The following is a 14986-nucleotide window of genomic DNA, read 5'->3' as shown; positions in this document are numbered from 1 at the left end:
ACATATACTTGAATGTCAAGTACAAGATCACAAATATGTTTATATTTTAATTTTTAATTATTTTTCATAATAATATCACAATATGAGTACACCCGGTTTCAAAATATTATATAATGAAGAAATTATTATATATAGCATGTGCATTGTGGAATGACTACGACAAACAATTCCATTAATATGTCTAGGCTAATAATGACAGTGACGAACCTATGATTATTACACTACAACTTGGAAAATATAACATTTAAAACCGTGTTTTTTAAAATTATAATCTTTTAGGACTTAAATGTATGAAGATTTATTATTGTTAATGTCGTAAATCCCATATCCAGTGTTGAACACGGGTTTAAAATCTAATATATACTATGACTTAAATAAACTTTTAGAAACTATAATTACCTAATTAAATGGATTACAATATTTTCAAAACTAACATATTTTAACTAATCTAATTAAAACATAACATCAATTATAAAGCAAATCATAGTATCATATATTTTACCAAAATAAAAAATATATATTATTAGTTACATGTAAATTTTTATTTAAATTATATAATTATTATTGTAATATAGATTATATCAACCGTGCACGAATATTAAAACTAGTAAAATAAATAAATTTATCACATCATAAGTCCAAATAAGGGGGATATACGTGGCCAAAGATGAGTAGTTGAAGAAGGGGAAAAATAGATACTAAAATTAATGAAGAAGATCTTGGTGGTGGGAATCCACTGAGAGAGGTGAAAAGGGAAAACGAAGCATATCAACCGGACACGTGGTGAAAGTCGAGGCTGTCGTAATCATCGGATGGTTTTTACGTGTCGGAATTTCACGGGGCAAAAGGCGAATCAAAAGGTGTGGGACGTGCGGTTTATAGTGTTTTTATTTACATGGTCCTTTTGTTTTTCAACCAATCAATACGTCTATTTTTTTATTTTTTTTTTCTTTTTAACTTTTTCATGTCTACTATATAAGTTTTTCTCAACGTCAAATCAATAACCTATATCCAATTATTTCCATTTATCGGGTGCAAGAACCAAATACCACCATAAGAAGAAAATTCATTACACATTAAAAAAAAAAAAAGTGAAATTTCAATATTTTTGTTACATGAAAAATGTAACCAAGACTTCCCTAATTATTAATATTAGCTAGCCTAAATGGCTAAATCACCTACTACTACATGAATACTTACTTGCGTATTACAGAGATAATGATAATGACAATGTCATGACAATAACAATGTAAAGGATAATGTGATTATTTTATAAATTAAGTAATAAATATTGTAAATTAATTTTTTAAGAGTTTATAATAAACTCCTTGATAATATTAACTATTTTATTAATAAAGACATTTTAGGTATTTTAGTTTATCATATAAAGAAATAAAATATAATTGAAAAATTAACAATTTAATTTAAAAATAAAGATATGGATTTTTCTTGGGTTAAATTTTATTTCTCGTAAATGAGATGGATGATCGATTGTGGTGATATTTACATGGAACATTTTTATCAATCCAAGGAAACATTAATAAATTGAAAATTATGCCCTCGTTTATTAATCTTATTTATTTAATTACTTAGTTTTCTCTTACGAAACAAACCATGGACGATAAATTCCATTCAACCATATCTTGATTTGTTTTTAATTACAATTTCCCATCAGCTTTATCTGGAACATCATCAAATAATCCACCATTCCACTATCTTGATTTGTTTTCAAATACATATGATAATCTCTTCCTTTCACCCTCCTAATTTAATTTAAATTAAATTAAGGCAAAATAAAAAATAAAAAAATGGCATCATCAGTTCATCAATATTATCTTTGAATTCCATCAGTCCCTTAAAAGTTCAAGACTTATATTGATCTTTGAACACCGATGGGTAAGAATCAGCCCCCTTTTATGTTTTCATAGGATAGTAAACCCATCGGGTTTTTGTTGAAGATAGAATGACATTGTTCCCAACTATAATCAGGTGTCGATAGAAGTATGGCATCTGCAATGGTTATCAAAGACGAACAAGAAGAGGATTTCCTAGAAGGGGATTACGAGGAATGGTCCTCTGTTTTCTCGACATGTTTATGTGTAAATTTTGGGTGAATAAGTCGTTGTAATCTTCTAAATTCTAAAAAGTAGTAACAATGTTGGATGCTATTTTACATTATTAGAATTTTCAGTTTTGATTGTTTCTGCCTATATATCACATGTACAACACACATACGAAGATAAACTAATTACATATAACAACAAAAAATGGACAACATAAAAAAAATTTACCTCAAAACAAAGTGCAATTGGAATCTGTCTTTAAATGATTTCATTCGCAAATCGCGTCGTCATGGTTCCGATATGGTGTCACTCGCATATCTTAATGTTCTCGACTTCTTTCAATCTGGGTTTTTAATTTAATTTGTTGGTGTTCCTAACTATGTATTGATGAGTGGTATCTTCAATCCTTTTTATGTTAAAATGAACTTTTGTATTAAACTGATGTCTTTCTAAACTTTTTTAATATATATACCAACATTGTATCCGCACAATGCGGCAACGGTGGTTTAGTGGTGTCGGTGATGGGTGGTGATCGATGATATCGACAATTGGTGTCGAGTGGTCTAACCGTAAGTTGATACAATGGTGATAGTGATATTTTAAAAGATAAAAGTTTAAAGTCTAAATTAATTCATTAAGGGTAATTTTGGTAATATCTAATAACCCTTTCATTAAAGGTTGTTTATTAAGGACAAATCTAGTATTTTCCCATCTAACTATTCTCTAACCCTTTTCTAAAATAGGAAGTGAATAATCATCATAAAGGAGTAGTAGATAATATTATAATAGTAATTATAATTATAATAATGATTGTTATTTTAAATTATCAGATTGTTTAAGATAAATATAGTCAACGCACAACATTCGATACTAATCAAAATATGAATTATTCTAACAATAACATATAAACAACAGAATGAATCTTTTATAATTTCGAATTATTAAATAAAATGTTACAAAATTAGAATTTTAAAATGTATATATAATTAAATATTAATTAACATGACATATACTAGAAGAATCTTTAGTTTCTGAATATACAATAACTAAATGTGTATATATTGCATTTCATTTACTAAAAAAATCTAATAATTATGATAAAAAAAATTATGTAATGTAATTTTATGAATGTTTCAATTTTATGTGTCAACTAATATATATATGGAAAAGTGAATATGAGGCTGTTATGCATTTAACTTGGGTGAAAAACCCCTCACATACTATTTTTTAATATTTTGAATAAATGTTTGACCTCACATGATTTTTATAGTTTAAAAAAAGGTATGTGAAAGGTTATCCACCCAACTTATGTGCTTAATAGCCTCCTATTCCTTTTTCCATATATATATATATATAATATTTATTATATATATGGAAAAAAATATAAAAATTATTAGACGACCGTGTATTGCGCACTGATATTAGGACTACTTACACTTAGATAAGTATACACTAATTTTTTTTGACAAAAAGTGACCGAAATAATGGTATTTATAGTACATTTAAGCAATTAGTATCCTAATATGATAAGCATACATTAATAAAGACACATGTTCTCTAAATGTTGTGCCACATGTTATTTAAAAAAATAGTTAATCCTGTTTTAGTTTATTAGTAGATACTGTAATTCACATTCTCGAGCTCTTTTAGCTAGTCAACATAAAGTCGATCTAGCTCAAACTCTTCTTAAACCAAAAGTTTGAGTTTTAGCCAAAGGCCTTATATATCCAAATTAAAGCTTCTATATATGGACGATGTATATATAACAACGAGAGCAAGTATCTGCACGTTGCGGCGGTGAGATGGTGGGGTGATACCTAGGTCATAGAGTATGATAGGTTATAGGAGTTGATATGTCATAGAGTATGATAGTCAAATGCCTTAGCCGGGCTCCGCCCTCGGATTTAAAAATTTGTCGAAAGTATATCGAATGACATCTCTAATGAAAGAGCATGAAATTTTAAGAACACCCATACAATTTTTATAATTTATCGATGTACGGTTTTTGAGATAAAAGATTTTGAATGAATTGGAGGAATAAATGATTTATGGTGAGGAGAGAAAAAAGATGATTGGTTGAGATTTGAGAAGAGCGAAAGGGTATTATAGTTATTTTAGATAAATATAGAATAGATAGGAGAGACATTTTGGGGAAGTACTTAAAATCAATATTGAAAATTTTAAGTTCAATATTGAAAATATAAGGAGATATAGATATAGCATCAACCTGGTGAAAACTTAATTACATAATATTTAGTAGAAAATTTACCCAAAGGACGAAAGAACATATATAGAAAATTAAATAAAAAGTTCTGCTCAGCTGGTGCTACATGTAACTCTTCCCTTGCAACACCTATTGCTTGCACGTGCGAATGTGTTCGGGTTGGCTATATATCTCTCGACTAATTTGTTCCATAATGCACTCAATTTAAGTTCCGCGGACACTTTCATTATTAATCTTGTATTCTTGTAGTCAACCCATCATTTTAAAGCTTATATATATATGTGGTTTCGTTTGATATGACTTGAGTAGTGATACAATATATCGTTGGAATTGTTTATATATGCTAAAGTGATTGATGGCGGATGTTGATGTTTACAACCAGGCCTAAGGTTTTTGACATACACGGTTCAAGTCGCTAGCTAGCTAGCTTGAAAGTATATATGTATATTATTACCTTCGTGTATATAACGAGGGATGTGCAAATGATCCGTAAAAAACTCGTGACCTGCCCGGAACCCTAACAGGTCGGGTCACGGGTCATGCATTTGTTGCATTCCTAGGTCACGGGTTGGCTGGACTAGGTCAAGTGTTGCCAAAAACTGAGAATATGTGAAGAAAACCCATGACCTGCCTGTGACCCACCCAAACCTTCATGGGTTGGGTCACGGTTCCGTTTTCATGCACTTGCGGGTCACGGGTCAACCCGGATCGGATCGGGTTTAGCCCCGTTAATTATCATTTTTTTTATTTGATAGTAGTCCTAATAAATATAATGATCGATGAGGATTTTAGTTGAATATCTTAAGTGTCATCAACCCGTGACATTCGAAATTAAATAAGCTCTCAAGATATATATTAATCGAGCTGCTAGCATATATGCCTTAGTTTTCCCCTAGCTATTTTATATTGCACTACACATAAATTATAAAAAGTTAAAAACTGATGCATTGATGGCATATATCGATAATCTATTTGTCAAATCAGAACGTACGATAGTTTTAACAGCAAAGGTGCACAATAATATACCCTTTCTAACTTTAGATACATATTTACTTGTGCTCCAGTGATTTAATTAGTATTTGGCCCAGGAAAATAACAAAAATGAATTGAGAAGTTACATTAGTTAGCAGCGGGATACAAGGAATTAAATCACGTGCATGACATGCAAATGGGTAAACTCCGAGATCATAGTGTATTTGATTATAGATAAGTTCGTATTTTCTTTAACTCTTATATATATAGAAAACTACGGTAAGAATATACAAAACTGCATATATAGTTTTGGTTTACTGTTTGGCATGTTACCTATATATATATATATATGTATCATTATTAATTATGACAAATATTCTTGTCCAATATGTAGAACTTGAGCTGGAAAAGCACTTTTGGCAGGGTTGATCGATATATAGTAGTACTGTAGCTTAATTAAGCAATAAAATACTAGATCATGAGCTCAATGATATTTGTGCATCATGGCTTACGTCTACAGGATTGATAGTAAAAAGATTTTTATTCATCAAGTGAAGACATTTCACCAAGTCGATCTTAGCATGAATCAGGTATTTAAATGTAACGACCTTAATTCAAATCTTCATAAAAGTTAAAGCGTAGACCATAAAGTAAAAACAAGTGAAGACATTTTACCAAGTCGATCTTAGCATTGAGTCTATATATCTTGGGATTCTTTCGGGTCCAACTCATCAAACTCATCATATGGAAATAAAAAGAGTTTTTTTTTTTTAATAACAATAATGATTGGACTCAACGTCATTGTCTCTTCATCGTCCGGTAGAGATCAACCACTCTCTTCATCGTTCGGTAGAGATCGGACACGTCACCAACACAGTCAATCCGATGGCATAACTGATTGTAGAAGTCCCACTACCGTTCAAAAGTAAACTAGCTAAATGTTAGAGAAACCCTCATGCCCTAGCTAATTGGCAAAGACTTCCTAATATGTATTACAAAGGTTTCGAACTTGTGACCAACAGTTAGTAGAAAGACATAAGGGGAAATAAAAAGAGTTTATAAACTTATATATATATATATATATATATATAGTTATTTTGAGAACCCTTTTTTTGCGAGAACCTTTGAGAACTTTTCAAATCAAGCTCAACCGATGATTATTCTTTACATTAAAATTGTTTTTTGAATAACTTATGTGTAATTTTGAAGTTTATAATTGTGTGGAGGCATGAATTATCATCCGTTATACAATTATGTGGAGATTTGGATTCTTGATCACATGTGCACGAATATTGCTATGATTACATGTGATCGACTTGCATACATGTGATCATAGCAATATTCGTGCACATGTGATCAAGAATCCAAATCTCCACATAATTGTATAACGGATGATAATCTATGCCCCCACACAATTATAAACTTCAAAATTACACATAAGTTATTCAGAAAACAATTAAAAAACAGTTTTCATGTAAAGAATAATCATCAGTTGGACTAGATTAGAAAAGTTTTCAAAAATTTTCGCAAAAAAAGTTTTTCAAAACAACTTTTGACTATATATATATTTTTTTAAAGTGGAACATGCATTTAAATTACAATAATAATCGAGTTAGTGCGGTTGATATTCTTGAGTCGAGTTTGAGCTTTAAATACAATAATAATCGACCATTGTAGTAATTAGTAACGATTGTAATACGTAATTAGTGAAGAATCTACTACATATATGTATCATGTATATATGTCACTTCTAATCTTCTATATATAATGTTGCACTCTTCTATATATGAGTATGTTATCTACGTTAAAAATGTGCTTCTAGCTCTTCATGCTAAATTTTACTCCGTATAGTAGTAGATATCGATCGTCGTTTTCCAAGAATTGATAATTATTATCTATCTAGTTGATTCTCTTTTTGTTTGCAAACCAATATTTATATATCCAACTAGAAACATTAACACATGTTGCTTTATGTTTATTGGTTGAGGGAGATTTGAGAGTATATATTATAAGAAAATTGAAGCATCATTGGAGGGACAAAAGTTACCAACAGAAAACCAATTTCCGTGCGATTGCAATATATTTTTTAATTCCTTTTCCCTTACATGTGTCACCATTTCCCTAATCCAAATACTCTATTTATACCCTTTTTCTCCTATCAATCCCCTCTCACTTTCTTCCCTCACCATCCATCCCAAAATTCCTTTTCCAAAACACAAGTTTGTCTATACACATAAGTTACATATATCATTATTGATTATTCCATGAATCTAGCTAGCTCAAGAAATATATTGTAATATACACCAGTTATCCACATTTTGATTTATACATATATATTGTTTATCTTTAAGACATATATATAATTGTAGAAAACTTATTATATGACAATGTATTCAAATCAAACAAACTATCAAGACGAAGAGGACGATTATAGCAACATCGATGAAAATGAATCAAACCGTATGAGCGATGAGGCTTCTCCAATGATGATGTCACCTTGGAACCAAAGCTGCCCTTTCCAACCAGCTTCATGGTCCAATACAAGCAGCCCGGATCAGGACGGCCTCATTGGGTCTTTGGTCCGGGAGGAAGGCCACATTTACTCTCTTGCTGCGTTCCGTGGCCTTCTCTACACCGGATCTGATAGCAAAAACATTCATGGGTGGAAGAACATGAAGATGTTAACCACATTTAAGTCCAATAGCGGTCTTGTGAAAGCTATTATCATATCCGGTGACAAGATTTTCACCGGACATCAGGACGGGAAGGTTCGTGTTTGGAAATCAAACACGAAAGACCCGAGAATTCATAAACGTATTGGTACTTTTCCTACGTTTTTTGACATCCTTAAAAGCTCCATGAAGTCTAAAAATTACGTTGAGGTATATTCTTATATTATAATCATCATCATCATCATCATCATCATCATTTATATAAACCAAAACTTTAATTAAAATAAAGTTCTTTAAATGTATAATACGTCTTAAAAATCAATAATAGTTCACCAAAATATTATTCAGTCTAAAATATTGTTGTTAGCATGCTTGTTAATTAAACTAACGTACATAGATTAGTACTAGTGTTTTTATCACAAATTCAGAAGTTAGACTTTTGATATAAAAAGTACAAGTTTTTTATACAGATTATTATTGATAACACTTGGGATTGTCATTAGAAAAATCCATATTTACGAATTAATTATATATACATTTATATATATGAAGGTGAAACGCAACCGTACAGCACTATGGATCAAGCACTGCGACGCGATTTCATGTCTAAGCATAAATGAAGAAGAAGGTTTGCTTTATTCAGGATCATGGGACAGGACATTCAAGGTATGGAAAATGTCCAACTCCAAGTGTCTAGAGTCCGTAAAGGCTCATGATGACGCGGTGAACTCGGTCGTCTCCACGGGAGATAGCCTAGTGATCACCGGGTCAGCCGAAGGGTCGGTCAAGGTATGGAAACGAGAAGGAAAAGGTAAAAACATGAAACATAAGTACGTACAAACGTTACTAGACCAAGAATGCGCCGTGACATCTTTAGTTGTGTCGAAACATGGTTCGTTTGTGTATTGCGGGTCATCAGACGGGATAGTGAATTTTTGGGAGCGTGAAAAACAGTTGTCACACGGGGGAGTGATAAAGGGACATAAATTGGCGGTTTTATGTCTTGCGGTTGCTGGGAATTTAGTATTTAGTGGCTCGGCTGATAAAACTATATGTGTGTGGAAAAGAGAGGGATGTACGCCTATACATACATGTTTGTCGGTTTTGACAGGACATACGGGGCCGGTCAAGTGCGTTGCGGTGGAGAAGGAAGGCGAGTCGAGTTCGGGTGGGAAATGGGTTGTTTATAGTGGTAGTTTGGATAAATCGGTTAAGGTATGGAGTGTGTCCGAGAATTCACCGGGCATAATGCAAATGAATGTTAGATGTTGATGTTTAAGTACGGACTTGTTGTGGGCCTTAGTTGTTGGTGGTTGGTTGATTATTGGTTGCTCATGGTTTTTTGGTATGAGTTCGTGGATGGTTAAGAGTGGTGATAGTGGGGCCTTGATTGTAATGTTATTTATGTAGTACTATACTAGTGTGAAAAGTTCAAATGAAGGTAGTAAAAGAACATGAGAAATGGAAAATTTAAACATGACATTTATGTAATGTCACTATTGTTAGATTTATTCTAATGGCGTTCTAAATGTCATCCGTACATTCTCTTACTTTTTCCACTTTTTCATGATGTCTATGGAGCATTATTGGATGATGACATATAGCACTTTATTCGATACCCTTTTCTACTCGTATTTCACAAAACCTTATACCTCGGGACTTTGAGACATATACTAGTAGTATAAAATAAATGTCATGCTAACGATTAAGATAATTAGATCAGACATTGTGGATCGTCACGACCTGATACGCACCCGGCACCACCATGTAATGATGTCGTTATTTATGCTATCTCTCTCGGGGTGGTCACACCGATTTTGGTGTGGAGGTGATCACATTGTGGTTCAATGAGATGAGTCACCCCATTTTAGCAAGATTCAGTGTTGTACACTGGTTATGTATGTGATGTTACCGTTTGTGGTGTGAGCACGCACTCAGCCGGTTGTTTTCAACCATCCACACAAGTGCTCTTTAAGTTAACCCAGTTTAATGGAACCCTGTATAATAAAATATGTTGTTTTAGTGATCATGGAATTCAGTTTGACCTTACTTTGACTCTTTGAGCAAGCTAAAACTTTTAAAAATAGAAGACAACAAGGCCACAACTAATTATAATATGTTCAATGGAAAGTGAAAAAGTATAATTTCAATCCAACAAGCCCAAAATATGCCTAAAAAACACTAGAAAATAAACGCTAATGGAAGTTGAACCAAATTGTTAGAATAAGTTTGGAATTTTCAAGGCTTTTTGATAAAGAAGAATAAGAGATAGAAAGTTGAATCGTATCTCCATCACAATTTCATATTGTCTTTCTTGAACTCTTTTAATTGTAAGACAAATGTCGGGCTAAAATGATCATATTGCCCTGTATTTAATTTATCAAATATATTATGACACTGGCTTGTTCTACAATACATAGTTGAAACTTTATGAATTATGATTATGAAGATTATTTTTTTGGTATGTATGACAGTATGAATGCACTGCTTTTCCTTCCCCTATTTTTTTTTTTAATTCTTTCTTCTTTCTTCTTTCTTTTCGAAGGCAATCTTTCCTACTTAGACACTGTAGTTCAGTGTTTTAGTTACAGGACTGCGAATATATGGAATTTACATTTACAAATGCTAGTATAGTAGTATAAATATTGAATTCAAATCTTCACACTTGTATACTGTACCATTTTAGTATGACAGTCTTCGAGAGTGCCCCCTCCTCTCAATTTGAGCATTGAGAATAGCTGCTCTCAAACGACCACTTCTGCAACCATTGGAATTCACGTCTATACTCAAGTAATTCCTTGTTTCTCCTTCCAATACTTTAAGCACCTAACAATCATAAAGGTAATAAAAAAGTTACCATAATGCATACTATCCACAACATAATAGAGGCAGTAAATATTATGGATTCTATCAAGATGTAAATGTATATCAATATAATAAACCTTTGACATGGGTGGTCTGCAATCTGGATCCTTTTGAAGACACAATGAGGCAGCATGACCAATAGCATGTAAGGCAGGAGGAAAATTGTGAGGTTGATAAGAGCCTAAGCGTGTGTCGAGCAATTTATGCTTATAAGCAAGAAAATGTACAGGTTCCATTTCCTGTGATGCATAAACATCATGCCAAAAATTGCGTGCCTTGCATTGTAACTCACTGGTCCTTCGACCAGTAATTAACTCTAAAAGTACTAATCCAAATGCATATATGTCAACTTTCTCTGTTATTAGTCCATCATTGAAGTATTCTGGTGCAAGATACCTATAATAGACATAGTCTTCATTAAGACAGAGAAATACAGGAGATATAAGATGCATCCAAGTCATAGTCCTGTTATTTATTATGATAATATGAACTAAATTTCACAGAAGAACATTTGAAATTTAGAAAAACTATGCTTTTGTTCTGAAGAGCACCGATTTTACATGAAATTACACATCCTAGCCACTTTAATAACCATATACATAGAGCAAGAAGTACCCTGAAGTTCCAACGGGTCGTTCCTCATCATACATATCTTGTTCAGTGTGCAAGCTAACAAGCCCAAAGTCAGCAACCTATATAAATAGAAACACAATTTCTAGAGATTAAAGCAACAAATGTTAATTATCCTTTTACACTTTACATAACTATGAAAAGGCTTCAGGATGTTTAGTTACCAATGGCTCGTAATCATGGGTTAACAGGATGTTTTTAGGCCGCATATCTCTGTGAACTATGCAGCCCACCCTACAATCCTCATGAAGATACCGCAATCCTGTTGCTGTTCCAAGTGCTATCTTTAGACGTGATGGCCAGTCTAGATATGTTCTCTTGCTCACTGTTATTCCAACAGGTATGATTATGAAGTAAATCCCCAAAGTTTATTGTAGTCTATACTCTATACATATATTTTACTTCCCTTAATCTATGGTTACATAGAGCTGTACAAAAAAAATGAAGAGAGAAAAAGGATATACTGTGTAAATGAATGTCCAACGAGCCATTGCATACATACTCATAAACCAATAGTCTTTGATTTCCCTCAATGCAAAAGCCAACTAGCAAGACCACATTTTTATGCTGTGCGCAACTCAGTACTCTCACCTCTTTGCAGAAATCAACATCTCCATGGGACCCAGAAAATTTTAACTGTTTGATTGCAACGACTAGCCCATCTTTCAACACTGCTTTGTAAACAACCCATAACTCACCCTCTGCCACAAAACTTGCATCAGAGAAACCATCCGTGACTCCTTGTAGCTCAGTGTAAGAAAATTGTCTCAACGGCTTTACCAAGGCGGGTGCTTGGTATTGACAAAGGGAGCACAAGGGAGGTGGTAATGATAATGTTCTATCCAAAGAAACCGCCTCTCTAATTCCAGAACTATAAATATTAACTTTAGGTACTTTACTTGATCTATTTTCATCAAAATGGGTAGAGTAGGAATGTTGTGAATTGCGAATAATTTTAGAATTATCATTTACAATGTTGTTTTTAGGCACTAATAGTGAGAGAGTTATGATTCTTTCCCCACAAGAATCCATTGCAGTTTCTGGATCATCATAGTTAATAGTTTTGTTGACTTGTGATGGTTTTCCTTTGATCATCCCTTCAAAAAGCGGGTTTTGTTTGTACACAAGGAAAACAGAAGATTGTGGATAAAATGTGGATGTTTGTTCAGGACTGCTAACTGGAGTTGAATGATTTACCCCGTGGCCTAAATGCTTTTCAGGGTCCGCCATAGGTGTGGAAACTGCTGAAAAGAAGGGGGTTTGGAGCTCATCAGATCGGCCCAGATTGAGCTTGAGGACTTTTGGTTCTGAACCTTTCATCGCAACAACGTTGCACTGCAGTTCATCCATGCAGTGTTTAAGTTCTTGTTTCAATTTCCTGATGTAACAACAGGAACGTTTAGTATATTACATTACAACATTTCCAAATAATGCAAAGACTAGTAGCTAAATGTAGTGGCAATTAATGAGGTAATAGTTTTACTTCTATTTACTTATCCAATATGACCCAGTTGACTGCATTATACTTTGCTTGAGCTGCCACCGCACCTGCAGGTATTCCTGATACCACTTTGATTTGCACCATGACCTATAGTTGAGAATCTATTTAAAGTGAATATAAATTATACGGAGTAATATGTAAGTTACATATATAGATGAATACATCTTTCATATATAGAATTAAACATCATGAATTTATTGGGCTAATTCAGATGATCGAGCTAAACATAATGACTGTAATAAGTAAAAGAAGGGAGACTGTCATAAAATTATAATGTCGTTGGTCCATTTTGCTAATCTTAATCAAAATTATCATGACATTGAGATCATACTCTAAGATATGGGCTAATTTGATACTCGTAATATGATCTGCTGGCCAGTTTTTTTGCTACCTTATCTGACATTATTTTCTTCATGAGATGGCTTATCACAGAAATACCTAACGATTTTATATCAACACCAAATCAGCCTGACTTGTATGAAGTTAGCTTGGTGCCAACTGCCAAATTTGAAAAAGGATAACTCTCACATAATCTATGGGTAGGAAGCACTTTGCTTATATCCTCTGGATTATTGACCCACCAAAGATGAAGTCGATACCATAATACACTAAACCAACCGAGTTTAAAAACGGCACACTAGCTTAATTGATGACACTAAAATATTTTTTACGTGTCCTCATGACTAGCTGATAAACAGGTTTATACATTTTCAAATACTGCTAACATGGATCACTAACCTAATTGCATAAACAGAACACAATTATTATTATTATTATATATATTTTTTTGATCAGCAAAATTATATTTACAAATCGGCAAGATGCCGAAAAATTACATCATGTAGTTTGGGCTATTAAACCAAGAGTGCCACAAGAATTCGACCTTCTTACAACGACTCGACATCCAAAGGAACGAAATAACAACAATTATTATACTTCCAATTTGTAGAAGTGAAAATTTATTATATTTCCCGGATCACATAAATTCAGGCGACTTTCATCATTGGATACAACAATTAAATCACATTATTTATAAGGTTTGTTACTTTTTCTTCCATTTATTACTTTGGGTGGTTAATTCAGTGACCATATTAAGTAAAAATTTATAGTAAATGTTATAATTAGTTACCTCGAACTGATGTTGAAACTGAAGTACCATCCGTGAACAAGCCTCCGAGATCTGACATATTCGATCAGGTAAATTTACACAATCTTCATTCTTCCGACAGTCTCCATTTAATCGGGGCCACCTCCATAATTTCCTACCTGAAAAATGGCCATCCAACTGATCAGAATAACCAAAAACAGTATAAATTTATAAGAAAAAAAACACACTCAGCTCCATCAATAATAATAATAATAATACGAGTACAAAAGTATGAATATGATTTGGATTACTAGATGATTTGTTGCCAGGAAATACTGCAAGCAAGATAACACAGTCACCAGGATGAACCACATGAGATAGAGCCCAACCCAAAGCCGTTTTCGAGACGACCTTTTCGTCCGCTCTCACCGCAACGATCACATTCTCCGGCATGTTACGTTCTCGTTCTGCTTTTACAACCGCAGCCTGCTGCTCTTTTCTTGGCGGGAACATCAATTTTGGCCCGGAAATTAAAAAAAAAATAAAAAAAATAGATATAGATATACTGGATTCACAAATTAAGCGTTATGGATGATGATGATGATGAACCCAACCCTTTGCTGCAAGGCAAGTAGCTTAGATGGATGGATGATGGTGATGTAGTGGGTGGGTGGGGGCATGTTGTTGTCAAGAGTCAAGACAGGTCATTCTCTGCATGTGATGACATTTACATTTACATTTACATACATACAATATCATTATTGTTTAACATACTTCTAAATTATGGCAAATTATTCACTACTTTTTCACGACATATTCTTTCATCATTTTTTTAAACTTTGTACATATTATTTTTCTGACGGACAATAATTATCTTCTTGATAAATATTTTATATTATACATTTTTATAATAACTTGTCAAAACTAAAAATGTTAACATACTAGTTAGAGTAGTTGATAGTCCTGGACCTT

The 14986-nt window shown here is 32.9% G+C and overlaps 2 protein-coding genes across 2 annotated transcripts; one reads left to right on the top strand and one right to left on the bottom strand.

Moving 5' to 3' along the window:
- Nucleotides 1-7648: 7648 nt before the first annotated feature.
- On the top strand, nt 7649-9398 carry LOC122586612 (protein JINGUBANG-like). The gene is made up of 2 exons (XM_043758590.1): nt 7649-8141; nt 8484-9398. The coding sequence occupies exons 1-2, from the start codon at nt 7722-7724 to the stop codon at nt 9201-9203; spliced, it is 1140 nt and encodes a 379-aa protein (XP_043614525.1). The 5' UTR covers nt 7649-7721; the 3' UTR covers nt 9204-9398.
- A 938-nt stretch (nt 9399-10336) lies between these two features.
- Nucleotides 10337-14693, bottom strand: LOC122586611 (inactive protein kinase SELMODRAFT_444075-like). The gene is made up of 8 exons (XM_043758589.1): nt 14326-14693; nt 14057-14193; nt 12920-13014; nt 11891-12804; nt 11591-11751; nt 11412-11488; nt 10874-11192; nt 10337-10757 (listed from the first exon to the last, which is right to left on the bottom strand). The coding sequence occupies exons 1-8, from the start codon at nt 14525-14527 to the stop codon at nt 10614-10616; spliced, it is 2049 nt and encodes a 682-aa protein (XP_043614524.1). The 5' UTR covers nt 14528-14693; the 3' UTR covers nt 10337-10613.
- Between the last annotated feature and the right edge of the window lie 293 nt (nt 14694-14986).

The sequence above is a fragment of the Erigeron canadensis genome, chromosome 2 (assembly GCF_010389155.1).
Source record: "Erigeron canadensis isolate Cc75 chromosome 2, C_canadensis_v1, whole genome shotgun sequence".
NCBI lineage: Eukaryota > Viridiplantae > Streptophyta > Magnoliopsida > Asterales > Asteraceae > Erigeron > Erigeron canadensis.
The sequence above is the reverse complement of the archived record's forward strand: the minus strand, read 5'-3'. Positions and strand labels throughout refer to the sequence as shown.

Excerpts from the sequence above, each read along its gene's own strand:
- LOC122586612 (XM_043758590.1), top strand. The coding sequence starts at position 7,722 with ATGAGCGATGAGGCTTCTCCAATGATGATGTCACCTTGGAACCAAAGC. Across the intron at positions 8,142-8,483 it reads AGTCTAAAAATTACGTTGAG|GTGAAACGCAACCGTACAGC; the intron begins GTATATTCTTAT and ends ATATATATGAAG.
- LOC122586611 (XM_043758589.1), bottom strand. The coding sequence starts at position 14,527 with ATGTTCCCGCCAAGAAAAGAGCAGCAGGCTGCGGTTGTAAAAGCAGAA. Across the intron at positions 14,194-14,325 it reads TCCTGGCAACAAATCATCTA|GTAGGAAATTATGGAGGTGG; the intron begins GTAATCCAAATC and ends GCCATTTTTCAG. Across the intron at positions 11,489-11,590 it reads CCCATGATTACGAGCCATTG|GTTGCTGACTTTGGGCTTGT; the intron begins GTAACTAAACAT and ends CTATTTATATAG.